We start from the raw sequence: 27508 nt of genomic DNA, 5'->3' as shown, positions 1-27508 counted from the left end.
CTGTGGATAGGGTAACTGTACCGTATACTTACCACGGTATACAGGGTACACACGGTTATCCCCCCTATCGGAAGTAGCTAGTAATAAGCAGCATATCTGTTCTTGAGAAGAGGTTCTTTTGATACATTACCTTATTCTAATTATCCATTGGAGTATTTACCTAGTTATAAGTTTAACACGCTACACCATTTTTGACACTTGTCTCTACCTATAGTGTAGCCCGATATTCTACGTGTTGACCTCCACTAGGTACCAATAGTATATATATCTGTGCACACAGGTTTGGATCATTACACAGCCTGTGTCCACTTTTTAAGTTGTGTCTTCCCCTCTATGTCTACCCCCCCTACCTATCCATCCCGATTTTTCCTATGCTAGGAAGTCTGATTGCTAGTTGTTAGCTAATCATCACACTACTGCTATTTAAATTGGTGACTGTTTTAGTTAGGATTGTTTATTTCCCTATTAAAGTATTGTTTTAACGCTTTTTTAGCTCTAATACACCACAATTACCCCAAATGTTTTGTGGCTCCTAACTATTTAGGAAGATCTTGTCTTTAACCTACATCCTCATATTAGGTATTTCAGAAGGACAGCCTCGTCTTCCCTTTTCACACCTTCCATATATACTTAGTCCGAGACCGACACCTACCATATACCATATGTACCTACCCCATAGGCCGACACCTCCTGTATATACTTACTCCGAGACAGACACCTACCGTATTTACCTACCCCATGGGCCAGCACCTACTGTATATACCTACTCCGAGACAGACGCCTATCATATATACCGACACCTACCGTATATACCTACCCTGTGGGCCGACACCTACCGTATATATCTACCCACGAGACCAGTACCTAACGTATACACCTATCCCGAGGCTGACGTCTACCATATTTACCTACCCTGAGACCGACATCTATCATATATACCGACCTGTGACCGACACCTACCATATATACCTACGCTTATACCTATTCCGCATATACCTATTCCGTGGGCCTACACCTACCGTATATACCTACCCTGTGGGCCGACACCTACCGTATATACCTACTCCGAGAGCAAAACCTACCGTATACATACCTACTCTGTGGGCCAACACCTACCGTATATATCTATCCCGTGGGCCGACACCTACCGTATATATACCTACCCTGAGGACGACACCTACCGTGTATACCTGCCCCGAGACTAACACCTACCTTATAGACCTACCATGAGACCAGTACCTACAATGTATATACCTACCCCGAGGCAGACACCTACCATGTACACCTAACCTGAGACCAGTACCTACCGTGTATATACCTACTTCGAGACCGACACCGTATATACCTACCCTGAGACCGACACCTACCGTATACACCTACGCCGAGACTGACACCTACCGCGTATATCTTCCCCGAATCGGACACTTACCGTATATACCTACCCAGAGACTGACATCTACCGTATATCCCTACCCAGTGGATTGACGCCTGCTGTATATACCTACCGCGAGACCAGTATCTACTGTGTATATACCTACCCCGAGACCAACACCTACCGTACATACCTAGCCTGTGGGCCAACGCCTGCTGTATATACCTACCCCGAGACCGACACCTACCGCATATACCTATTCTGAGACCAACACCTACCATATATACCTACTCCGAGACCAACAACTACTGTATATATACCTACTCCAACACCTCCCTTATATATGTGACGGTAGTCACCATCACTGCTGATGGAACACAGACACAATGGGTGGGCTCCCAAATTCCTTTTGTTTTGTCACATTGTGCCTATTATTTGTGCAGAGTATGTTGGATGTATTGCTGGTCTGTGCCTCTCCCTTTCCCCCTTTTTCCTGTCCTATTGTTTCCCCAGCAGGGCGTTGTCCCAGGGACACTGCCAGACCAGTTTAAACTTGCTGCTCTGTCCCTCCTCAATCTCCTATTAGCCCTTGCTATTGTCTGACCCCACCCCATCTTGTACTATAGTAATCTATGTAACCTATTGTATGTAAATGAGGCTGTTGGGGGCTACAACACTGTGTGTTGTATTCATTAAAGAGTTGCTGTTTAACCTTCACCATGTGTCGTCTGGTATTTGGTCCAGGGTGGAAAAGGCCCTAAGTGATCCCAGTCAAGCCTCGGCGTCTGGGTCTGAAGTGTTTCAGGGCCCCTGATAGCTACAAGGAATCAGACTTGGTGGTACTCGGTCGGAGTACTGGAGCTCCGTTACAATATACCTACCCTGAAACCGACTGTATATACCTACCCCGAGGCCGACATCTATCTTATATACCTACCCCTGTGTTAGAGAGAGAGAAGGCATATAATCCCCCTCTGTGTTCTGCCCCATACAATTTGTATGTACATTTTATATTTTTTATGTATGTATAATATTTCTCACTGTTACAGGTTCGGTTAAAGTGAAAAAGTCAGAGCAAGGTCATGTGAAGGTATGTACAGTGCAGATGGATGCGTAAAGTAGACAGATGTGTTTTGTCGAGGGTCACAATGTATTAAAGGTTCTCCCCGTGGGAATGTTCCTGACCAATCACAGAATAGATTTGAGTAATATACAGAGATACGTGTTGTATCACTGTGATTTGTATCACTTTGTATTAGATGGATGGTTCTGAGCTCTCCAAGGAGGAGAAACTTCGTCTTCGAAAAGAGAAAAGGCAGCAAAAAAAGAATAAGGAAAAGGGAGAAACCCAGAAACCAAAGAATTCTAAAAAAGGTTGGTGTGCTTCAATAACTGCATGTGCATGTAAAGCTTGGATGAGCCTGCTGCTCAGGTAGTGTATGTTATAGGAGGTGTGGGAGCTGCAGTAAGCTCTGCTCAGGTAGTGTGTGTTATAGGAGGTGTGCGGAGCTGCAGTGAGTATGCTGCTCAGGTAGTGTGAGTTATAGGAGGTGTGGGGAGCTGCAGTGAGTGTGCAGCTCAGGTAGTGTGTGTTATAGGAGGTGTGCGGAGCTGCCGTGAGTGTGCTGCTCAGGTAGTGTATGTTATAGGAGTTGTGGGAGCTGCAGTGAGCATGCTGCTCAGGTAGTGTGGGTTATAGGAGGTGTGGGGAGCTGCAGTGAGTGTGCTGCTCAGGTAGTGTGTGTTATAGGAGGTGTGCGGAGCTGCAGTGAGTGTGCTGCTCAGGTAGTGTGTTATAGGAGGTGTGAGGAGCTGCAGTGAGTGTGCTGCTCAGGTAGTGTGTGCTATAGGAGGTGTGGGGAGCTGCAGTAAGCTCTGCTCAGGTAGTGTGGGTTATAGGAGGTGTGCGGAGCTGCAGTGAGTGTGCTGCTCAGGTAGTGTGTGTTATAGGAGGTGTGGGGAGCTGCAGTGAGTGCTGCTCAGGTAGTGTGTGTTATAGGAGGTGTGGGGAGCTGCAGTAAGCTCTGCTCAGGTAGTGTGGGTTATAGGAGGTGTGGGAGCTGCAATGAGTGTGCTGCTCAGGTAGTGTGTGTTATAGGGGGTGTGGGGAGCTGCAGTAAGCTCTGCTCAGGTAGTGTGGGTTATAGGAGGTGTGCGGAGCTGCAGTGAGTGTGCTGCTCAGGTAGTGTGTGTTATAGGAGGTGTGGGAGCTGCAGTAAGCTCTGCTCAGGTAGTGTGGGTTATAGGAGGTGTGCGGAGCTGCAGTGAGTGTGCTGCTCAGGTAGTGTGAGTTATAGGAGGTGTGGGGAGCTGCAGTGAGTGTGCTGCTCAGGTAGTGTGTGCTATAGGAGGTGTGGGGAGCTGCAGTAAGCTCTGCTCAGGTAGTGTGGGTTATAGGAGGTGTGCGGAGCTGCAGTGAGTGTGCTGCTCAGGTAGTGTGTGTTATAGGAGGTGTGGGAGCTGCAGTAAGCTCTGTTCAGGTAGTGTGGGTTATAGGAGGTGTGGGAGCTGCAGTGAGTGTGCTGCTCAGGTAGTGTGAGTTATGAGGTGTGGGGAGCTGCAGTGAGTGTGCTGCTCAGGTAGTGTGTTATAGGAGGTGTGGGGAGCTGCAGTGAGCGTGTTGCTCAGGTAGTGTGGGTTATAGGAGGTGTGGCGAGCTGCAGTGAGTGTGCTGCTCAGGTAGTGTGGGTTATAGGAGGTGTGGGAGCTGCAGTGAGTGTGCTGCTCTGGTAGTTTGGGTTATAGGAGGTGTGGGGAGCTGCAGTGAGCGTGCTGCTCAGGTAGTGTGAGTTATAGGCGGTGTGGGGAGCTGCAGTAAGCGTGCTGCTCAGGTAGTGTGAGTTATAGGAGGTGTGGGGAGCTGCAGTGAGTGTGCTGCTCAGGTAGTGTGTGTCATAGGAGGTGTGGGGAGCAGCAGTGAGTGTGCTGCTCAGGTAGTGTGGGTTATAGGAGGTGTGGGAGCTGCAGTGAGTGTGCTGCTCAGGTAGTTTGGGTTATAGGAGGTGTGGGGAGCTGCAGTGAGCGTGCTGCTCAGGTAGTGTGAGTTATAGGCGGTGTGGGGAGCTGCAGTAAGCGTGCTGCTCAGGTAGTGTGAGTTATAGGAGGTGTGGGGAGCTGCAGTGAGTGTGCTGCTCAGGTAGTGTGTGTCATAGGAGGTGTGGGGAGCAGCAGTGAGTGTGCTGCTCAGGTAGTGAGGGTTATAGAAGGTTTGGGGAGCTGCAGTGAGCTCTGCTCAGGTAGTGTGGCTTGTAGGAGGTGTGGGGAGGTCCAGTGGGTGTGCTGCTCAGGTAGTGTGGGTTATAGGAGGTGTGGGGAGCTGCAGTGAGTGTGGGTTATAGGAGGTGTGGGGAGCTGCAGTGAGTGTGGGTTATAGGAGGTGTGGGGAGCTGCAGTGAGTGTGGGTTATAGGAGGTGTGGGGAGCTGCAGTGAGTGTGGGTTATAGGAGGTGTGGGGAGCTGCAATGAGCGTGCTGCTCAGGTAGTGTGTGTTATAGGAGGTGTGGGGAGCTGCAGTGAGTATGCTGCTCAGGTAGTGTGAGTTATAGGAGGTGTGGGGAGCTGCAGTGAGTGTGCTGCTCAGGTAGTGTGGGTTATAGGAGGTGTGGGGAGCTGCAGTGAATGTGCTGCTCAGGTAGTGTGGGTTATAGGAGGTGTGGGGAGCTGCAGTGAGCGTGCTGCTCAGGTAGTGTGTGTGTTATAGGAGGTGTGGGGAGCTGCAGTGAGTGTGCTGCCCAGGTAGTGTGGGTTATAGGAGGTGTGGGGAGCTGCAGTGAGTGCTGCTCAGGTAGTGTGGGTTATAGGAGGTGTGGGGAGCTGCAGTGAGTGTGCTGCTCAGGTAGTGTGGGTTATAGGAGGTGTGGGGAGCTGCAGAGAGCGTGCTGCTCAGGTAGTGTGGGTTATAGGAGGTGTGTGGGAGCTGCAGTGAGCGTGCTGCTCAGGTAGTGTGGGTTATAGGAGGTGTGGGGAGCTGCAGTGAGTGTGCTGCTCAGGTAGTGTGGGTTATAGGAGGTGTGGGGAGCTGCAGTGAGCGTGCTGATCAGGTAGTGTGGGTTATAGGAGGTGTGGGGAGCTGCAGTGAGTGTGCTGCTCAGGTAGTGTGGGTTATAGGAGGTGTGGGGAGCTGCACTGAGCGTGTTGATCAGATAGTGTGGGTTATAAGAGGTGAGGGGAGCTGCAGTGAGCGTGCTTCTCAGGTAGTGTGGGTTATAGGAGGTGTGGGGAGCTGCAGTGAGCGTGTTGCTCTGATAGTGTGGGTTATAGGAGGTGTGGGGAGCTGCAGTTAGCATGTTGCTCAGGTAGTGTGGGTTATAGGAGGTGTGGGAAGCTGCAGTGAGCGTGCTGATCAGGTTATGTGGGTTATAGGAGGTGGGGGGTGGTTTTGCAAAGGTTACTAAGAGGGAAGAGGTAGAAGAGCACGTAGCCTGAGTTACCTGTGGGGATTGCAAAGAATTCACATACTTTTAATAATTGAGATATACAGCCAGCAATCACATATTCAGAACATCGTAGTTCACACAGACCATGGGAGAAACCGTAGGTAAGAATGTACTAGTCTGGGCACCATTTGTAATACAATAGAAGAGGCCCCTGAGGTCGTCTTCACAGCACAGATAAGAATAGGTTTGCAAGGTGAACGTTGATCTGACATGCCATAGATCCACTCATTGGATGGGACAATACCTGGTTAGTCACTCTCTCCACAAATGCTAATACCCTAATTTGGAACGTAGGGTACAAGCCGTACATAACCACTGTGACGTCAAGCTTTGCACTCCCGGAGGGCACTCAATAAGCAGTGACTCATTACCATTTGAGGTGGCACTTCCATCACCATAAACAACCAAAACGATGGTCTGTGGCATTATTTCCCCTTATGCAAACTTCACTGTTCCATATAATTTATATTGGAACGTTAGGGTATGTCCTGGTCTGCCAGAGATTACCATACTGGAGTAGGGTCAGGATGTCCTGGAATGGGGTCTACACCGTTAATGTATTGATTTCTCTGGTGCTCTCTGTGTTAGATTCCCAGCCACCTGCAGTCAAACCTGGTAACCCGTCAGTTCCAGCCTTCACACCTGGTAACGAGTCAGTCCCAGCCGTCACTCTTGGTAACGCGCCAGTTCCAGCCCTCACTCCTGATAACGTGCCAGTTCCAGCCATCGCACCTGGTAAAGTGCCAGTTCCAGCCATCGTACCTGGTAATCCGTCAGTTCCAGCCATCACACGGGGCGACGCGTTCGTTCCAGCCATCACACTTAACACAGCAGCTACCGACATTGTACCTTGTAAAGTGGAAGTTACTGAGGGTCCATCTGGCGGAGGGAAGAGTAAAGCAGAGCTTCGAGCTGAGAGAAGAGCAAAGCAGGAGGCAGAACGAGCGCAGAAACTGCTGAAAAAGTCTGATCTTGGTGCAGGCCTGGGTCAGGCAAAACTTAAGACAACACAGATTGAGGGTCAGATAGGTGAGCGGGTATTGCTTGGGTTTTCAGAATGATTGGCACTTCTACTTATGTTATCTTAATGCTAGTCTTTCCTACCCTAGTGAAACGCCTTCCAGAACATGTCCAGGTGGATGACCCAGCAGCTCAGAAGAAGTTGGCAAAAAAACTGGAAAGACAGCAGGTGAGAATCCATCTTCTTCACTCTAGATTTTTTTTCCAGGAGTGCCCTCCCACTCATACAACCATCATACCTACCTTCTGTCCCTACCCACTTACTGGCTACATGTCCCGCTGTCTGTCCTGCCCGCACACTACATGTCCCGCTGTGTGTCCTCTCTCTCTCTCTCTCTCTCTCTCTCTCTCTCTCTGTATTAGTGTCAGGGTACCTGAGGTCTCTACCTCTGAGAGAGGTAGAGACTTAGTCGTTTATCCGTCTAGACGAGCCGTTTCCTCCGTTCCTCGCGGTCCATCCAGTCACTTAAACGCTGGCCGCGAGGGATCCGTTTCCTTTTCTAACATGACGCTCAGTATGTGACGTCATGACGCCCATCCCGAGTGACCTGTCACTCAATTGTCCGATATCAAATCAGGACTTGTCGGAGGCGTGTCTACTCTCCGGAGTCAGGGTATTTAAGCTTGCTTCTCTCTTCAGCTCATTGCCCTGTCGTGGTTCTAGCTTGTCTAGTCACTCAGTGCTCTTGTATTCTAGTATTCTCTTTGGTTCTGACCCGGCTTGTTGTACTATTCTGCTTATCTCTGTTATCCCTCTGACCCGGCTTGTCTCTCGCTTACCTGTCTTCTCGTTCCCTCGACCTCGGCTTGTCTCTGACCATTCTCTGTTATTCTCTGTACGTTAGTCCGGCCATTCTAAGGCCCGGTACACGTACCTTTCTACTGTTTGGACTCTGCGTGTTGGATCCCTGTCCCGATCCTGACATTACGACAGGGCCAATGGATCCTGCAGGTACAAACAGTCAGCTTGGTTCTTCCGACCCCAGGTTTGATGCCATGGAACACAGGATGGATCAGATGGCCCTAGCACTACAGGCGCTATTGTCTCGTGCTAGTAACCCACCAGAGGAGACACGTACTCCTTCGATCTCTCCTGTAAGTTCAGGTCTAGAAGTAGCTACTGTAGGTGCTTCTTCTCGTATTACTCCACCAGTACATTATGGCGGTTCTCCTGAGAAGTGTCGTGGCTTTTTGAACCAGATCAGCATCCATTTCGAATTACAACCCCGCTCCTATCCTACAGATAGAGCGAAGGTTGGATTTATTGTTACGTTACTCATTGAGAAGGCTCTGAGATGGGCTAATCCTTTATGGGAGAATGATAACCCGTTAGTGTATAACTATAATGCCTTTGTAGCTGCTTTTAAAAGAACTTTTGACCCCCCTGGTAGGAAGGTCAATGCAGCTAGATTACTGTTGCGCCTTAGACAGGAAAATCGAACACTTGTGGATTATGCACTAGAGTTCAGATCCTTGGCGGCAGAAGTTAAGTGGAACGAACAGGCTTATATAGACGTATTTTTAAATGGGTTATCAGATGTAATCCTTGACGAGGTCGCTACTAGAGAGCTCCCTGAGAATTTGGAGGATTTAATTTCTTTTATCTCTCGCATTGATGAACGCTTAAGAGAGAGGCAGAATACTCGAGATAGGACTCGTAGACCCTCCTTTAAACTAGCTCCTGCATTTCAAAATTCTGAGATCAAAACCTCACGTTTCCCAGAGCCTATGCAGATAGGTAATACTCACCTCACAGAGGAGGAGAGACAGTACAGGAGAAGGGAGGGTTTATGTATGTACTGTGGAGTCAGAGGTCATTTACGCCTAAATTGTCCCATTCGTTCGGGAAACGCTCGCACCTAAGTTTCTCTAGAGGACAGGCCTTGGGTGTATCTATTTTGTCCTCTGTTCACAATTATAAAGATCACAGGCTTCTGTTACCCGTTTCTTTGACTTGGGAGAAGGGAGTAGTAAAAACCATGGCTTTGATCGATTCTGGAGCCGCTGAGAGCTTTATCGATCAAGTTTTTGTTAACAAGCATACTATCCCATCCCAGTTAAGGGAGACACCCCTGGCCGTTGAGGCCATAGATGGTAGACCTTTACTTGAGCCTGTTATTTTCCGTGAGACCATACCTGTTAATTTAACTGTTGGTATCTTGCATGAGGAAGACCTATCCCTGTTGATCATTTCCTCTCCTTCTATTCCCATAGTCCTGGGGTACTCCTGGTTAAAGAGACATAACCCTATCTTTAATTGGGAGTTAGGGGAGATAGTTTCATGGGGTCAGAATTGTCAAGAGAAATGTTTGCGGAGGGTCTCGCCTCTTTGCCTGGCTAACACGTCGGCTAACTCCTCTAATCCTACAGAGACACAAATACCGCCTCAGTACCTGGATTTAAAGGCAGTATTTGATAAAAAGAGAGCCGATACCTTACCTCCACACAGATCCTTTGACTGCAAGATTAACCTACTTCCTGGTACTATGCCTCCCAGGGGTCATGTATACCCGTTATCTACTAAAGAGAATTCAGTTCTAGAGGAGTATATTCACGAGAATTTAGACAAGGGATTCATTAGGAGATCCTCCTCCCCTGCCGGGGCTGGATTCTTTTTTGTTAAAAAGAAGGATGGTACACTTAGGCCTTGTATTGATTATCGAGGTTTGAACAAGATAACCATTAGGAATGCTTATCCCATTCCTTTGATTACCGAACTCTTTGATCGTTTAAAGGGTTCTAACATTTTCACCAAGTTAGATCTCAGAGGGGCATATAACTTGGTGAGAGTCCAGCAGGGACACGAGTGGATGACGGCGTTCAATACTCGATACGGTCACTATGAATATACAGTTATGCCTTTTGGGTTATGTAATGCACCGGCTGTATTCCAGGATCTGATAAATGAGGTTCTTAGGGAATTTCAGCATGAGTGTGTTATTGTATACCTGGACGATATACTCATACATTCTAGAGAGATTGAGACTCACCACGAACAAGTCAGAAGGGTTTTGCACAAACTTCTTCAACATGGTCTGTACTGCAAATTGGAGAAATGTAGTTTCGATCAATCCCAAGTAAACTTCCTCGGTTATGTGATCTCTGGGGAAGGATTTAAGATGGACCCGGATAAACTCCAGTCCATTCTAGATTGGCCTCTACCCAAGGGTCTTAAGGCCGTTCAGAGATTTATTGGGTTCTCCAATTATTATAGGCGCTTTATTAAGGGTTATTCTTCTATTATTGCGCCCATTACCAATATGACCAAACAGGGGGCTGATACTAAGAATTGGTCTAAGGAAGCTCTCCTTGCTTTCAAAACTCTCAAGGAGCTTTTTGCTTCCGCCCCAATTTTAGTTCACCCTAATACCACTCTTCCTTTCCTACTTGAGGTTGACGCCTCGGAGACTGGCATAGGTGCTATCCTATCCCAAAGGCTAGGTGTGGATAAACCGTTACACCCATGTGGATTTTTTTCTAAAAAATTGTCTGGTGCTGAGAGCAGATATGACATTGGTGACAGAGAACTACTAGCTGTTATCAAGGCTTTAAAAGAATGGAGACATTTATTGGAAGGGACATTACATCCTGTTACTATTTTAACGGATCACAAGAACTTGTCCTATATTGGAGAGGCCAAGCGATTGTCCTCCAGGCAAGCTCGTTGGTCGTTATTCCTCACCCATTTCAATTACGTTCTCACTTATAGGCCTGGTTCGAAAAATTCTAAAGCCGATGCCCTATCTCGCCAATATGAACCTTCTGCTTCATCTGAACCGGTTCTGTCCTCTATTGTACCTAAATGCAATATTATTGCTAACACAAGTCTCAAAATCCATTCTCCGTTGCTTGCCCAGATCATGAAGTCACAACATCTGGCACCTGGACAGACTCCTGAGGGAAGAAACTTTGTTCCTCCTGAACTCCAATTGGAGCTCTTACAGTGTTTCCACGAAAGTAAGGTGGCTGGTCATCCTGGCATTCGCAAGACTTATTCCCTGATCTCCAAGGATTTCTGGTGGCCTTCCTTACGAAAGGATATTAAGGAGTTCATCGGAGCTTGTGAGATTTGTACCAAGACTAAACAGCCTCACACATCGCCATGTGGTCTATTACACCCTTTGGACATTCCTGAGAAACCATGGTCCTGCTTGGCCATGGACTTTATTGTGGATTTACCTGCTTCCAAGAGACAGACTGTTATTCTCACGGTGGTTGATAGATTTACTAAGATGGCTCATTTTGTGCCGTTACCTAAACTCCCGACTTCTCCTGAATTGGCGGAGATTTTCGCGAGAGAGGTTTTTCGCTTACATGGGATACCTTCTGAAATTGTTTCTGATAGAGGTTCTCAATTTGTCTCACGATTCTGGAGATCCTTCTGTTCTCAATTAGGCATCAAATTGAACTTTTCCTCTGCCTATCACCCCCAGTCTAACGGGGCTGCTGAACGTACCAATCAAAAGATTGAACAATATCTGCGCTGCTTTGTTTCCGAACACCAGGATGATTGGGTCGGTTTGATTCCTTGGGCGGAGTTCGCACACAATAATCTCGTTTGTGATTCTACTCGTTCTAGCCCCTTCTTCATGAACTATGGCTTTCATCCTTCCATTTTTCCTTCGGTCTCTTCTTCCCAAGGAGTACCGTCGGTTGATGATCATGTCGCCAATCTGAAGAAGTTGTGGGATCAGACTCGTCAAATTCTTCTGCATAATTCTATGTTGTTCAAAAAACACGCTGATAAGCACAGAAGGGCGGCTCCAGTTTTTGTTCCTGGGGATAGAGTATGGCTGAGTACTAAGAACATTCGTTTAAAAGTTCCCTCTATGAAGTTTGCTCCTCGTTACATAGGTCCTTACAGGGTTCTGACTCGTATCAACCCGGTTGCGTATCGCCTAGCTCTGCCATCTGCCTTACGCATCCCCAACTCCTTCCATGTGTCTTTGCTGAAACCGCTAATTTGCAACAGATTTTCCTCTACGGTTTCCTCACCTCGTTCAGTTCAGGTGGAGGGTCAGGAGGAGTACGAGGTCAACTCCATTATCGATTCCCGAGTCTCCCGGGGGAAGCTACAATATCTAGTCAACTGGAAGGGATATGGTCCTGAGGAGAGGAGTTGGGTACCTCAGGAGGATGTTCATGCCCCTCGCCTCCGCAGGGCGTTTCACTCCCGCTTTCCATCTCGTCCCGGTTCCTTCCGCCCGGTGGGCGTATCTGAGAGGGGGGGTACTGTCAGGGTACCTGAGGTCTCTACCTCTGAGAGAGGTAGAGACTTAGTCGTTTATCCGTCTAGACGAGCCGTTTCCTCCGTTCCTCGCGGTCCATCCAGTCACTTAAACGCTGGCCGCGAGGGATCCGTTTCCTTTTCTAACATGACGCTCAGTACGTGACGTCATGACGCCCATCCCGAGTGACCTGTCACTCAATTGTCCGATATCAAATCAGGACTTGTCGGAGGCGTGTCTACTCTCCGGAGTCAGGGTATTTAAGCTTGCTTCTCTCTTCAGCTCATTGCCCTGTCGTGGTTCTAGCTTGTCTAGTCACTCAGTGCTCTTGTATTCTAGTATTCTCTTTGGTTCTGACCCGGCTTGTTGTACTATTCTGCTTATCTCTGTTATCCCTCTGACCCGGCTTGTCTCTCGCTTACCTGTCTTCTCGTTCCCTCGACCTCGGCTTGTCTCTGACCATTCTCTGTTATTCTCTGTACGTTAGTCCGGCCATTCTAAGGCCCGGTACACGTACCTTTCTACTGTTTGGACTCTGCGTGTTGGATCCCTGTCCCGATCCTGACAAATAGCTCCTCCTCTCTCTCTCTCTCTCTCTCTCTCTCTGTATTAGCTCCTCCTCTCTCTCTCTGTATTGGCTCCTCCTTTCTCTCTCTCTGTATTAGCTCCTCCTCTATCTCGATCTGTATTAGCTCCTCTCTCTCTCTCTCTCTCTCTCTCTCTCTCTCTCTATTAGCTCCCCTCTCTCTCTCTCTCTCTGTATTAGCTCGTCCTCTCTCTCTCTCTCTGTATTAGCTCGTCCTCTATCTCGATCTGTATTAGTCCTCTATCTCGATCTGTATTAGTCTCTCTCTCTCTCTTGTATTAGCTCTCTCTCTCTGTATTAGCTCTCTCTCTTCTTAGCTCTCTCTGTATTAGCTCTCTCTCTCTCTCTCTCTGTATTAGCTCCCTCTCTCTCTCTCTCTCTCTCTCTGTCTGTATTAGCTTCTCTCTCTCTCTCTCTCTCTCTGTCTGTATTAGCTTCTCTCTCTCTCTCTCTCTGTCTGTATTAGCCTCTCTCTCTCTCTGTCTGTATTAGCTTCTCTCTCTCTCTCTCTCTGTCTGTATTAGCTTCTCTCTCTGTCTGTATTAGCCTCTCTCTCTCTCTCTCTCTCTCTCTCTCTCTCTCTCTGTCTGTATTAGCTCCTCCTCTCTCTCTCTCTCTCTCTCTCTCTCTCTCTCTCTCTCTCTCTCTCTCTCTCTGTATTAGCTCCTCCTCTCTCTCTCTTCTCTCTCTCTCTCTCTCTCTCTCTCTCTCTTCTCTCTCTCTCTCTCTCTCTCTCTCTCTCTCTCTCTGTATTAGCTCCTCCTCTCTCTCTCTCTCTCTCTCTCTGTATTAGCTCCTCCTCTCTCTCTCTCTCTCTCTCTCTCTCTCTCTCTCATATATTATATTGATGTATGTAGAGGTTATGCCTCCACCTCCCGCTCCCTGCACAGATCTCCGAGGTCGATGCCATTATGTACAATGTGTAGTGGGGAGCTCGGACACGGCTGTCTGTTTGCGGTGTTTTCTGTAGTGTAACCTAGACTTTCTATATTACACTCACTCACACTCCCCATTCTCCGTTCAGGTTCCTCTCCGCCAGGATTACGCTCCTAAGGTCAGTCTGTTTTCTCACCTCCACCAGTACAGCCGAAACCTTCCTCTTACCCAGCAGATGAGGTGAGTCCAGCCACGTTATTATTCTGTATTATTATAGCAATGTACAATATAGAAGCCCCAGGCACTAAGCACTGTGGCATATATGTACGGTGGCAGTGAAGGAGTTAATCTGTTTATATGCACGGTGGCAATGAAGGCGTTAATCTGTTTATATGCACGGTGGCAGTGAAGGAGTTAATCTGTTTATATGTATGGTGGCAGTGAAGGAGTTAATCTGTTTATATGCACGGTGGCAATGAAGGCGTTAATCTGTTTATATGTACGGTGGCAGTGAAGGAGTTACTCTGTTTATATGCACGGTGGCAGTGAAGGAGTTACTCTGTTTATATGTACGGTGGCAGTGAAGGGGTTAATCTGTTTATATGTACGGTGGCAGTGAAGGGGTTAATCTGTTTATATGTACGGTGGCAGTGAAGGAGTTACTCTGTTTATATGCACGGTGGCAATGAATGAGTTAATCTGTTTATATGTACGGTGGCAGTGAAGGAGTTAATCTGTTTATATGTACGGTGACAGTGAAGGAGTTACTCTGTTTATATGTACGGTGACAGTGAAGGAGTTAATCTGTTTATATGTACGGTGACAGTGAAGGAGTTACTCTGTTTATATGTACGGTGGCAGTGAAGGAGTTAATCTGTTTATATGTACGGTGACAGTGAAGGAGTTACTCTGTTTATATGTACGGTGGCAGTGAAGGAGTTAATCTGTTTATATGTACGGTGACAGTGAAGGAGTTACTCTGTTTATATGTACGGTGACAGTGAAGGAGTTACTCTGTTTATATGTACGGTGGCAGTGAAGGAGTTAATCTGTTTATATGTACGGTGGCAATGAAGGAGTTACTCTGTTTATATGCACGGTGGCAGTGAAGGGGTTAATCTGTTTATATGTACGGTGGCAGTGAAGGAGTTACTCTGTTTATATGTACGGTGGCAGTGAAGGAGTTACTCTGTTTATATGTACGGTGGCAATGAAGGAGTTACTCTGTTTATATGTACGGTGGCAATGAAGGAGTTAATCTGTTTATATGTACGGTGACAGTGAAGGAGTTACTCTGTTTATATGTACGGTGGCAGTGAAGGAGTTACTCTGTTTATATGTACGGTGGCAGTGAAGGAGTTAATCTGTTTATATGTACGGTGACAGTGAAGGAGTTACTCTGTTTATATGTACGGTGGCAGTGAAGGAGTTAATCTGTTTATATGTACGGTGGCAGTGAAGGAGTTAATCTGTTTATATGTACGGTGGCAGTGAAGGAGTTACTCTGTTTATATGTACGGTGACAGTGAAGGAGTTACTCTGTTTATATGTACGGTGGCAGTGAAGGAGTGACTCTGTTTATATGTACGGTGACAGTGAAGGAGTTACTCTGTTTATATGTACGGTGGCAGTGAAGGAGTGACTCTGTTTATATGTACGGTGACAGTGAAGGAGTTACTCTGTTTATATGTACGGTGGCAGTGAAGGAGTTAATCTGTTTATATGTTATAGGGTTTAAATAAAAGGCGGTCAGGTTAGTTAGGACTGACTGACAATATGGCGGTTAATAAAGTTATAGGGTTTAAATAAAAGGCGGTCAGGTTAGCTAAGACTGACTGGCAATATGGCGGTTAATAAAGTTATAGGGTTTAAATAAAAGGCGGTCAGGTTAGTTAAGACTGACTGGCAATATGGCGGTTAATAAAGTTATAGGGTTTAAATAAAAGGCGGTCAGGTTAGTTAAGACTGACTGGCAATATGGCGGTTAATAAAGTTATAGGGTTTAAATAAAAGGCGGTCAGGTTAGTTAAGACTGACTGGCAATATGGCGGTTAATAAAGTTATAGGGTTTAAATAAAAGGCGGTCAGGTTAGCTAAGACTGACTGGCAATATGGCGGTTAATAAAGTTATAGGGTTTAAATAAAAGGCGGTCAGGTTAGTTAAGACTGACTGGCAATATGGCGGTTAATAAAGTTATAGGGTTTAAATAAAAGGCGGTCAGGTTAGCTAAGACTGACTGGCAATATGGCGGTTAATAAAGTTATAGGGTTTAAATAAAAGGCGGCCAGGTTAGTTAAGACTGACTGGCAATATGGCGGTTAATAAAGTTATAGGGTTTAAATAAAAGGCGGTCAGGTTAGTTAGGACTGACTGGCAATATGGCGGTTAATAAAGTTATAGGGTTTAAATAAAAGGCGGTCAGGTTAGTTAAGACTGACTGGCAATATGGCGTTTAATAAAGTTATAGGGTTTAAATAAAAGGCGGTCAGGTTAGTTAGGACTGACTGGCAATATGGCAGTTAATAAAGTTATAGGGTTTAAATAAAAGGCGGTCAGGTTAGTTAGGACTGACTGGCAATATGGCGGTTAATAAAGTTATAGGGTTTAAATAAAAGGCGGTCAGGTTAGTTAAGACTGACTGGCAATATGGCGTTTAATAAAGTTATAGGGTTTAAATAAAAGGCGGTCAGGTTAGTTAGGACTGACTGGCAATATGGCGGTTAATAAAGTTATAGGGTTTAAATAAAAGGCGGTCAGGTTAGTTAGGACTGACTGGCAATATGGCGGTTAATAAAGTTATAGGGTTTAAATAAAAGGCGGTCAGGTTAGTTAAGACTGACTGGCAATATGGCGTTTAATAAAGTTATAGGGTTTAAATAAAAGGCGGTCAGGTTAGTTAGGACTGACTGGCAATATGGCAGTTAATAAAGTTATAGGGTTTAAATAAAAGGCGGTCAGGTTAGTTAGGACTGACTGGCAATATGGCGGTTAATAAAGTTATAGGGTTTAAATAAAAGGCGGTCAGGTTAGTTAAGACTGACTGGCAATATGGCGTTTAATAAAGTTATAGGGTTTAAATAAAAGGCGGTCAGGTTAGTTAGGACTGACTGGCAATATGGCAGTTAATAAAGTTATAGGGTTTAAATAAAAGGCGGTCAGGTTAGTTAAGACTGACTGGCAATATGGCGGTTAATAAAGTTATAGGGTTTAAATAAAAGGCGGTCAGGTTAGCTAAGACTGACTGGCAATATGGCGTTTAATAAAGTTATAGGGTTTAAATAAAAGGCGGTCAGGTTAGTTAGGACTGACTGGCAATATGGCGGTTAATAAAGTTATAGGGTTTAAATAAAAGGCGGTCAGGTTAGATAAGACTGACTGGCAATATGGCGGTTAATAAAGTTATAGGGTTTAAATAAAAGGCGGTCAGGTTAGTTAGGACTGACTGGCAATATGGCGTTTAATAAAGTTATAGGGTTTAAATAAAAGGCGGTCAGGTTAGCTAAGACTGACTGGCTATTTGGTGGTTAATAAAGTTATAGGGTTTAAATAAAAGGCGGTCAGGTTAGTTAGGACTGACTGGCAATATGGCGGTTAATAAAGTTATAGGGTTTAAATAAAAGGCGGTCAGGTTAGTTAAGACTGACTGGCAATATGGCGTTTAATAAAGTTATAGGGTTTAAATAAAAGGCGGTCAGGTTAGTTAGGACTGACTGGCAATATGGCGGTAAATAAAGTTATAGGGTTTAAATAAAAGGCGGTCAGGTTAGTTAAGACTGACTGGCAATATGGCGGTTAATAAAGTTATAGGGTTTAAATAAAAGGCGGTCAGGTTAGCTAAGACTGACTGGCAATATGGCGGTTAATAAAGTTATAGGGTTTAAATAAAAGGCGGTCAGGTTAGTTAAGACTGACTGGCAATATGGCGGTTAATAAAGTTATAGGGTTTAAATAAAAGGCGGTCAGGTTAGCTAAGACTGACTGGCAATATGGCGGTTAATAAAGTTATAGGTTTTAAATAAAAGGCGGTCAGGTTAGTTAAGACTGACTGGCAATATGGCGGTTAATAAAGTTATAGGTTTTAAATAAAAGGCGGTCAGGTTAGTTAGGACTGACTGGCAATATGGCGGTTAATAAAGTTATAGGGTTTAAATAAAAGGCGGTCAGGTTAGTTAGGACTGACTGGCAATATGGCGGTTAATAAAGTTATAGGGTTTAAATAAAAGGCGGCCAGGTTAGTTAAGACTGACTGGCTATTTAGTGGTTAATAAAGTTATAGGGTTTAAATAAAAGGCGGTCAGGTTAGCTAAGACTGACTGGCAATATGGCGGTTAATAAAGTTATAGGGTTTAAATAAAAGGCGGTCAGGTTAGTTAAGACTGACTGGCTATTTAGTGGTTAATAAAGTTATAGGGTTTAAATAAAAGGCGGTCAGGTTAGTTAGGACTGACTGGCAATATGGTGTTTAATAAAGTTATAGGGTTTAAATAAAAGGCGGTCAGGTTAGCTAAGACTGACTGGCAATATGGCGGTTAATAAAGTTATAGGGTTTAAATAAAAGGCGGTCAGGTTAGCTAAGACTGACTGGCAATATCGCGGTTAATAAAGTTATAGGGTTTAAATAAAAGGCGGCCAGGTTAGTTAAGACTGACTGGCAATATGGCGGTTAATAAAGTTATAGGGTTTAAATAAAAGGCGGCCAGGTTAGTTAAGACTGACTGGCAATATGGCGGTTAATAAAGTTATAGGGTTTAAATAAAAGGCGGTCAGGTTAGTTAGGACTGACTGGCAATATGGCGGTTAATAAAGTTATAGGGTTTAAATAAAAGGCGGTCAGGTTAGTTAGGACTGACTGGCAATATGGCGTTTAATAAAGTTATAGGGTTTAAATAAAAGGCGGTCAGGTTAGCTAAGACTGACTGGCAATATGGCGGTTAATAAAGTTATAGGGTTTAAATAAAAGGCGGTCAGGTTAGCTAAGACTGACTGGCAATATGGTGGTTAATAAAGTTATAGGGTTTAAATAAAAGGCGGTCAGGTTAGCTAAGACTGACTGGCAATATGGCGGTTAATAAAGTTATAGGGTTTAAATAAAAGGCGGTCAGGTTAGCTAAGACTGACTGGCAATATGGCGGTTAATAAAGTTATAGGGTTTAAATAAAAGGCGGTCAGGTTAGCTAAGACTGACTGGCAATATGGCGGTTAATAAAGTTATAGGGTTTAAATAAAAGGCGGTCAGGTTAGCTAAGACTGACTGGCAATATGGCGGTTAATAAAGTTATAGGGTTTAAATAAAAGGCGGTCAGGTTAGCTAAGACTGACTGGCAATATGGCGGTTAATAAAGTTATAGGGTTTAAATAAAAGGCGGTCAGGTTAGTTAAGACTGACTGGCTATTTGGTGGTTAATAAAGTTATAGGGTTTAAATAAAAGGCGGTCAGGTTAGTTAAGACTGACTGGCTATTTGGTGGTTAATAAAGTTATAGGGTTTAAATAAAAGGCGGTCAGGTTAGCTAAGACTGACTGGCAATATGGCGGTTAATAAAGTTATAGGGTTTAAATAAAAGGCGGCCAGGTTAGATAAGACTGGCAATATGGCGGTTAATAAAGTTATAGGGTTTAAATAAAAGGCGGCCAGGTTAGCTAAGACTGACTGGCAATATGGCGGTTAATAAAGTTATAGGGTTTAAATAAAAGGCGGTCAGGTTAGTTAGGACTGACTGGCAATATGGCGTTTAATAAAGTTATAGGGTTTAAATAAAAGGCGGTCAGGTTAGCTAAGACTGACTGGCAATATGGCGGTTAATAAAGTGATAGGGTTTAAATAAAAGGCGGTCAGGTTAGATAAGACTGGCAATATGGCGGTTAATAAAGTTATAGGGTTTAAATAAAAGGCGGCCAGGTTAGCTAAGACTGACTGGCTATTTGGTGGTTAATAAAGTTATAGGGTTTAAATAAAAGGCGGTCAGGTTAGTTAGGACTGACTGGCAATATGGCGGTTAATAAAGTTATAGGGTTTAAATAAAAGGCGGTCAGGTTAGCTAAGACTGACTGGCAATATGGCGGTTAATAAAGTGATAGGGTTTAAATAAAAGGCGGTCAGGTTAGATAAGACTGGCAATATGGCGGTTAATAAAGTTATAGGGTTTAAATAAAAGGCGGCCAGGTTAGTTAAGACTGACTGGCAATATGGCGGTTAATAAAGTTATAGGGTTTATATAAAAGGCGGTCAGGTTAGCTAAGACTGACTGGCAATATGGCGGTTAATAAAGTTATAGGGTTTAAATAAAAGGCGGTCAGGTTAGATAAGACTGACTGGCAATATGGCGGTTAATAAAGTTATAGGGTTTAAATAAAAGGCGGTCAGGTTAGATAAGACTGACTGGCAATATGGTGGTTAATAAAGTTATAGGGTTTAAATAAAAGGCGGTCAGGTTAGATAAGACTGACTGGCAATATGGTGGTTAATAAAGTTATAGGGTTTAAATAAAAGGCGGTCAGGTTAGTTAAGACTGACTGGCAATATGGCGGTTAATAAAGTGATAGGGTTTAAATAAAAGGCGGTCAGGTTAGTTAAGACTGACTGGCAATATGGCGGTTAATAAAGTGATAGGGTTTAAATAAAAGGCGGTCAGGTTAGATAAGACTGGCAATATGGCGGTTAATAAAGTTATAGGGTTTAAATAAAAGGCGGTCAGGTTAGTTAGGACTGACTGGCTATTTGGTGGTTAATAAAGTTATAGGGTTTAAATAAAAGGCGGTCAGGTTAGTTAAGACTGACTGGCAATATGGCGGTTAATAAAGTTATAGGGTTTAAATAAAAGGCGGTCAGGTTAGTTAAGACTGACTGGCAATATGGCGGTTGATAAAGTTATAGGGTTTAAATAAAAGGCGGTCAGGTTAGTTAGGACTGACTGGCTATTTGGTGGTTATCCGTTTTCCTGGCACTGCAGGTCCCCTCTCCCTCCCATCCCAGGTTGCTGAAGGGTTTAAAACCCCTTCAATGACGATGTCCCTTGGCGCTGAGTCCGGGTCCGCCCATGCTCCTCCCTTGCTGAAGTCAACCGGCAGGGAGACCTAAGTCGCATGTCCGGCAATGCCGCGCACGCGCATTAGACCTCCCCATAGGAAAGCATTGAAAAATGCTTTCAGTGCTTTCTTATCGGGATTTAAGCGACGCTGGAGGTTCTCACACAGCGTGAGGACGTCCAGCGACGCTAGAGCACAGTGCTATAATCACGTAAGTGCCCTCTAGTGGCTGTCTAGTAGACAGCCATTAGAGGAGGAGTTAACCCTGCAATGTAAATATTGCAGTTTATGAAAACTGGTTAAGGGTAGTGGGAGTTGGCACCCAGACCACCCCAATGGGCAGAAGTGGTTTGGGTGCCTGGAGTGTCCCTTTGATAAAGTTAAAAGTTTTAAAAGCTGTTGAACCATATGAAATCTGGTTATGGTTACATAATGATGGCTGTGGGCCCCTTGAGCTTTAAATAAACCAAGCCAATTGAAAAGTAATTAAACGTTGTCTGTGGTTATTGTGTGCTCTCATTTTATTTATACAAATATTGCCTACCATACATATATCGGTTTCATTCAGGATCTTGTTACGTATCTAAATCTGTGGAATTTATACACTTCCGGTTATTATAAGATAAACACTATGTACATGTTCTAAAATAATCACTACATAACCAGTGACACCATAACCACTGACATGCAAGTTGCAGTGATCCTTTAATGTGTATCTGTAGCCAGGCAATACATAATCCCCAGATTATTATAAGCTATTTACTAAATAAAACATACAGGATTTTATTTTGGTTATTTCTGGCTTTTGTCCCCAGTATCCCCTCGTCTGTGATCCATCCGGTGGTTGTAAGACTTGGCCTCCAGTACTCTCAGGGAATCATCAGCGGCTCCAACTCTCGCTGCATCGCGTTGCTGCACTGCTTCAAACAGGTACTTCCTGCTTCCTCTTTCAGACATATATCCCCCTTTATACAGTCCCTGCACTTCCTGTACTTTTTCACTACCCCTTTCTGAGAGGGCTGGATTGAGGCAGTACAGGAGAAGTCCTGAAGATGAGAGGAAATAGTGATAGAGATGGTTTGTTGCAGTACAGAAGAAGTCCAGGGAACGAGAGGACGTAATGATAAACCTGGATTGGGGCAGTATGGGAGAAGTCCTAGAGACTGGTGTGGGAGGAAGTAATGATAGAGCTGGTCATGGGCAGCATGAGAGAAGTCCTGGAGACTAGAGGAAGTAATGATATGGTTAGAGGCAGCATGGGAGAAGTCCTGGAGACTAGAGGAAGTAATGATATGGTTAGGGGCAGCATGGGAGAAGTCCTGGAGACTAGAGGAAGTAATGATATGGTTAGGGGCAGCATGGGAGAAGTTCTGGAGATGAGAGGAAGTAATTATAGAGCTAGATTGGGGTAGTACTGGGAGAAGTCCTCGAAGGCTGGAGTGGGAGGAAGTTGTGTTAGAGCTGGTTGGGGCAGCATGGGAGAAGTCCTGGAGATGGGAGCTGAATTTGGGCAGTATGGGAAAAGTCTTGGAGACAAGAGGTAGTAATAATATAGCTAGACTTGGGCATAACTGGGAATGTCCTGGTGATGAGAGGAAATAATGCTAGAGTAAGACTGGGACAGTTCTGGAGATGGCAGGCAGTAATGATAGAGCTGGTTAGGGCAGCACGGCAGAAGTCCTGGATATGGGCAGTACGGGAGAATCCTGGAGACAAGAGAAAGTAATGATTGAGTCAGACTGGGGCAGTACAGGAGATGTCCTGGAGATAGAAGGAAGTAGTGATAGAGCAGGTTAGGTCAACATGGGAAATGACCTCGAGATGGGAGGAAGTAATAACAGCTGGATAGGGGCAATACTAGAGAATCCTGGAAACGAGAGGAAGTAATGATTTAGTTAGACTGGGGCAGTACGGGAGATGTCCTGGAGATGGGAGGTGTAACGGACCGTTTCAGCAGACAAGGGGTTAAAATCGTTTAGGCGATAATCCCCTTTTCAAAGACAGGCACAGCTACTGTAGAATCACCAAAACTCACGAATTGGATATAAGTGAATGCACCAAACTCCCGAACTGCATACAAGGGAATAAGGTCGCACTCCAAACTCCCGAACTGGAACCTCACGAATAGCTGCTAGCAGACGAACAGGAAAAGCTCCCAAGCGGCTTACACTCCTGGCAGTCAGTCCCTATCAGCATACAGTGAATCCCCCCCAATAACGAGACGACACTTCGTTTTGAGGGTCAAGCAGAATCTGAGGTGCTGGCACACCCAGCCTGGTTTTTATTACAGTTGTTGCAAATACAGGACCGCCCACAGGGAGGTATAAAACAACCAATCACATCACAGTTACATCCCACATATTCCCTCCCCTTATCCTGAGAGGAAACTCAATTACACATACAGTTAAACATACTTTCTACCCAACTTTCATAACTCTAAAACCATACATCACATTTTACATATTCACAATCAATCCATTCAGGGGAACAACATATTAAAAAATGGCATGAATCAGACCAGGGGTTCAAAAGTTAGTAAAATATATTTTGGGCCTGGCTGGCACATGGCTATCTGGCCCAGACCGGTTTTACAGAGCCCTCTTTCCTGGGGACTGGAAAATAATCCAATTATATCCAGGGATAGAGGCAGACTCCATTGAGCACATGGTTGCAAAAAGACATAAAATACAATAAAATACACAAGGTTACATTTACTACATAAAATAAAGACATGCAACATATCCCCAGATAGCTTAGATCTGAGCGCATATTATTGAATGGCGCTCAGACCACACACATATACAGTTCAATTGCCATGGAGCTAAAGTCTTTCCCATAGTCTTTCATTATATGAATGGGCTCCATGGCATAGCTATCTGGGGGTATCACCGCTCACACAGGGCAAGTACCGAATGACCCCACTGTATTTAAAGGGCCAGAATGAGTGACATGCACTCTGTTAGGGCCGAATACGTTTTTTAAAGGGCTCAATCTCCCAGGGCCATAGTCCAAAGGCAGCAGGCGGGCAACCAGGCTTCTCCAATGCAATGTGGCAAGATTGCTCTCGTCACAGGAGGAAGTAATCACAGAGCTGGAGTGATGATAGAGCTGGTTAGGGGCAATACGAGAGAAGTCCTGGAGATGGGATTGGGAGGAAGTTATTGATATGAAAGTACAAAAGAAGGTCAGAAACCATTGTTGATAAAAATAAATGTGTATACAGAGAGTGATGGATAGGGAGATGGAGGCGTACAAGTCGAATTGGATAATTTTAGGTTGATGGATACAAAGAAAGATAAATCTCTCATACTCCTTCCTGTTCTCTGCCAGGTAATTAAAGATTACACTACTCCACCACACGAGGAGCTTTCACGGGACCTTGTGAACAAACTGAAGCCTTATATTAGGTGATATATCCTTTAAATTAATTGTAAAGTGAGCGGTATCTTTCTAAGTGTCTGTGTATTAGGATGGGTGAAAAATACATGTCCTGATGTCCATGTATTAGGAGGTGAGAGGTAAGTGTCCTGATGTCTGTGTATTGGGAGGAGGTGAGAGCTACGTGTCCTGATGTCTGTGTATTAGGAGGAGGTGAGACGAACGTGTCCTGATGTCTGTGTATTAGGAGGAGGTGAGACGAACGTGTCCTGATGTCTGTGTATTAGGAGGAGGTGAGACGAACGTGTCCTGATGTCTGTGTATTAGGAGGAGGTGAGACGAACGTGTCCTGATGTCTGTGTATTAGGAGGAGGTGAGACGAACGTGTCCTGATGTCTGTGTATTAGGAGGAGGTGAGACGAACGTGTCCTGATGTCTGTGTATTAGGAGGAGGTGAGAGGTAGGTGTCCTGATGTCTGTGTATTAGGAGGAGGTGAGAGGTAGGTGTCCTGATGTCTGTGTATTAGGAGGAGGTGAGAGGTAGGTGTCCTGATGTCTGTGTATTAGGAGGAGGTGAGACGAACGTGTCCTGATGTCTGTGTATTAGGAGGAGGTGAGACGAACGTGTCCTGATGTCTGTGTATTAGGAGGAGGTGAGACGAACGTGTCCTGATGTCTGTGTATTAGGAGGAGGTGAGAGGAACGTGTCCTGATGTCTGTGTATTAGGAGGAGGTGAGAGGAACGTGTCCTGATGTCTGTGTATTAGGAGGAGGTGAGAGGTAGGTGTCCTGATGTCTGTGTATTAGGAGGAGGTGACGGGTAGGTGGGGAAGTATTAGGGGAACGTGATCTAGTGTTTCTTTTTTTGGTTCTATTTCAGTTTTCTGAATCAATGTCGCCCCCTCTCAGCCAGTATGGGAAATGCCATTAAATATATTAAAAAGGAAATCTCTAATATCAGCAGGTCCAAAGGAGAGGAGGAGGTAAGTGGGTTTTGACTGATTTAATGAGTGGCATGTAAGCCTCGCCAATATACTTATCGTCCACTCTTGGTTTCAGGCAAAGGAGTTATTGCTCTCCTGTATTGACCGTTACATCCATGAGAAGATCCACTTGGCAGCTGAGGCCATCTCCAAATATGCAGCTGAGAAGATCAGTGAGGATGATGTCATTTTGGTGTACGGATGGTATGTGCCCAGAGAGCCAGATTCACCGGGGTGGTGGGCAAGGCAGGGACACTCAAGGCAAATATAAGTAACAAGACTATCCTTTGTCAGCTCCTCGCTGGTAACCTTCACACTTTGTGAAGCACATAAGAATGGGAAGAAGTTCCGCGTCATTGTTGCCGACAGCCGTCCACGGTTGGAGGGGAAAGAAACCCTTCGACGACTCGTGAGCTGCGGTATTCATTGTACATACGTCCTTATTACAGCAATTTCCTACATCCTACCAGAGGTGAGGCCGCAATGGGACGAATAAAGCACTAATATTTAATTCATCTCAAGACCACTAACAGTGACTGGATTTGGAGGAAAAGTATGGAAGTAATGTAGAAGTGTTTAGATGTGGGATGGCGTAAAGAGGAAGGTGACTGGATTTAGAGGACAGCAGGAGTGAGATTAAAGGAAGTGGCTGGATTTAGGGAAAGCATGAGTGAGATTAAAGGAAGTGGCTGGATTTAGGGAAAGCAGGAGTGAGATTGAAAAAGGTGACTTGATTTAGGGGACAGCTGGATTGAGATTAAAGGAAGTAACTTGATTCAGGGCACAGCAGGAGTGAGATTAAAGGAAGTGGCTGGATTTAGGGGCGAGCAGGAGTGAGATTAAAGTAAGTGGCTGGATTTAGGGGCGAGCAGGAGTGAGATTAAAGGAAGTGGCTGGATTTAGGGGACAGTGAGATTAAAGGAAGTGACTGGATTTAGGGGCGAGCAGGAGTGAGATTAAAGGAAGTGGCTGGATTTAGGGGACAGTGAGATTAAAGGAAGTGACTGGATTTAGGGGACAGCAGATAGATTAAAGTAAGTTACTGGATTTAGGGGCGAGCAGGAGTGAGATTAAAGGAAGTGGCTGGATTTAGGGGACAGTAGAGAGATTAAAGGAAGTGACTGGATTTAGAGGACAGCAAGAGTGAGATTAAAGGAAGTGGCTGGATTTAGAGGACAGCAAGAGTGAGATTGAGGTTTGGGGTTGCTGCTGGTCAGGTAGAGTGGCAAACAGGTAAAACTAAGGATGCCATAGATACTGAGATTCAGTAAAACAGGCTGTATCTGTATAATGTGTGATGTTTTGTCCCGGCAGGTCTCTAAGGTGTTCCTTGGGGCTCATGCTCTGTTGGCCAATGGGTATGTGATGTCCCGAGTTGGCACATCCCAGATTGCCCTGGTAGCCAGAGCCCACAATGTGCCAGTTCTGGTTTGCTGTGAAACTTATAAGTTCTGTGAGAAGGTGCAAACAGACTCCTTTGTATCCAACGAACTAGGTGAGATTTTCCCAGAATTATTTGCTTGTCCGTAGCTTTAGCACATGCAGATAAATAGTTGCTTGATGTACGTGTCCTTGTGGTATCATTCCAGATGTTAGTTTGCTGCATGCTATATTTCTCCTCACTTGTTGTATTGTGTTTCAGATGATCCCGATGACCTGATTCTAACCAGGAAGGGTCAATGTACCTTGAAGCAGTGGGAGAAAAACTCATCCCTGCGGCTTCTGAATCTGGTGTATGACGTTACTCCTCCCGACCTGGTAGATCTGGTGATCACTGATTTGGGAATGATACCCTGTACCTCTGTACCTGTAGTCCTTCGAGTTAAGAGTGTGGAGCAGTAAACCCAGGGGAACTGTTCGGGATTCTTACATCAACATCAATAAAAATCTCCTCCTTTTTGGGATTTCTAATACCATGGTCTCTGTTCTCCCCCAGTTGTGTTAATGAAGGGCTGTGTCCGGCGATCTGCTTGTAGTCTGAGCTGAAGAGTTTGAATATGAAAGTTTGCTATATTTGAATCACTAGAAAGGGGGGGTTTTCAGTGACACTCTGTGCCTCATACTTACAGTAAAACTGCTTTGGTAAAGATCTCAATAAATCGTAGACAAACTGTTTCCGTAACAGAACTGCATCATGCCTTCCTACAGCGCGAAAAACATATTCTGTTCTTAAATCATAAAGCAAAATGGAGAGGAAAATATCTAAATAATGTCCGTATATAATCGTTTATAAAATGCTTCCATTTGAAACAATGTTGGATTATAAGTTCCTCTCGCACTCTTTAGTCTATATTCGACTTGTAAATGACTACAAAATGTGGTCCAGTCGATTCAGGACTCGTTAATGCGGTCTTTTGGTTCAGACTAATTTAATCCATGCAATCATAATGGAAAGACCGATTCAGATAAACCAAAAAGGTGTGATAGTGGGCCAATCAATGTACTGCAAATTCAAAACATTACGTATGTTTATCAGGTGCACACGTATCAAGTGAGAAGTAATCAATAGAGGGGAAAAGAAAGCTGTGAAATATCTGTATATTTATAAAATCTATAAGATGCTTGCTCACGTCGAGGCAGAACTCCAAATCATGAAACAGTCC

At 44.9% G+C, this 27508-nt stretch overlaps 1 protein-coding gene across 2 annotated transcripts in view; it reads left to right on the top strand.

Moving 5' to 3' along the window:
* The window catches only part of EIF2B4 (eukaryotic translation initiation factor 2B subunit delta), a 55043-nt gene extending 28225 nt beyond the window's left edge, over positions 1 to 26818 (top strand). Inside the window, exons 2-14 of one of the 2 annotated variants that reach the window (XM_063441846.1) lie at positions 2422 to 2462; positions 2632 to 2746; positions 6397 to 6540; positions 6571 to 6837; positions 6918 to 6997; positions 13667 to 13758; positions 21360 to 21474; positions 23875 to 23951; positions 24803 to 24905; positions 24982 to 25109; positions 25200 to 25377; positions 26220 to 26400; positions 26548 to 26818. In XM_063441846.1, coding sequence (XP_063297916.1) covers positions 2422 to 2462; positions 2632 to 2746; positions 6397 to 6540; positions 6571 to 6837; positions 6918 to 6997; positions 13667 to 13758; positions 21360 to 21474; positions 23875 to 23951; positions 24803 to 24905; positions 24982 to 25109; positions 25200 to 25377; positions 26220 to 26400; positions 26548 to 26747 — 1721 coding nt within the window. In that variant the 3' untranslated portion in view covers positions 26748 to 26818. Of the gene's footprint in view, positions 1 to 2421; positions 2463 to 2631; positions 2747 to 6396; positions 6838 to 6917; positions 6998 to 13666; positions 13759 to 21359; positions 21475 to 23874; positions 23952 to 24802; positions 24906 to 24981; positions 25110 to 25199; positions 25378 to 26219; positions 26401 to 26547 lie in introns of both variants that reach the window. The other variant, XM_063441845.1, reaches the window with a different exon arrangement.
* The last annotated feature ends 690 nt before the right edge of the window (positions 26819 to 27508 follow it).

Source organism: Pelobates fuscus, chromosome 2, assembly GCF_036172605.1.
Source record: "Pelobates fuscus isolate aPelFus1 chromosome 2, aPelFus1.pri, whole genome shotgun sequence".
Classification (NCBI taxonomy): domain Eukaryota; kingdom Metazoa; phylum Chordata; class Amphibia; order Anura; family Pelobatidae; genus Pelobates; species Pelobates fuscus.
Note: the sequence above shows the minus strand (reverse complement) of the source record. Positions and strands in the feature narration are given on the sequence as shown.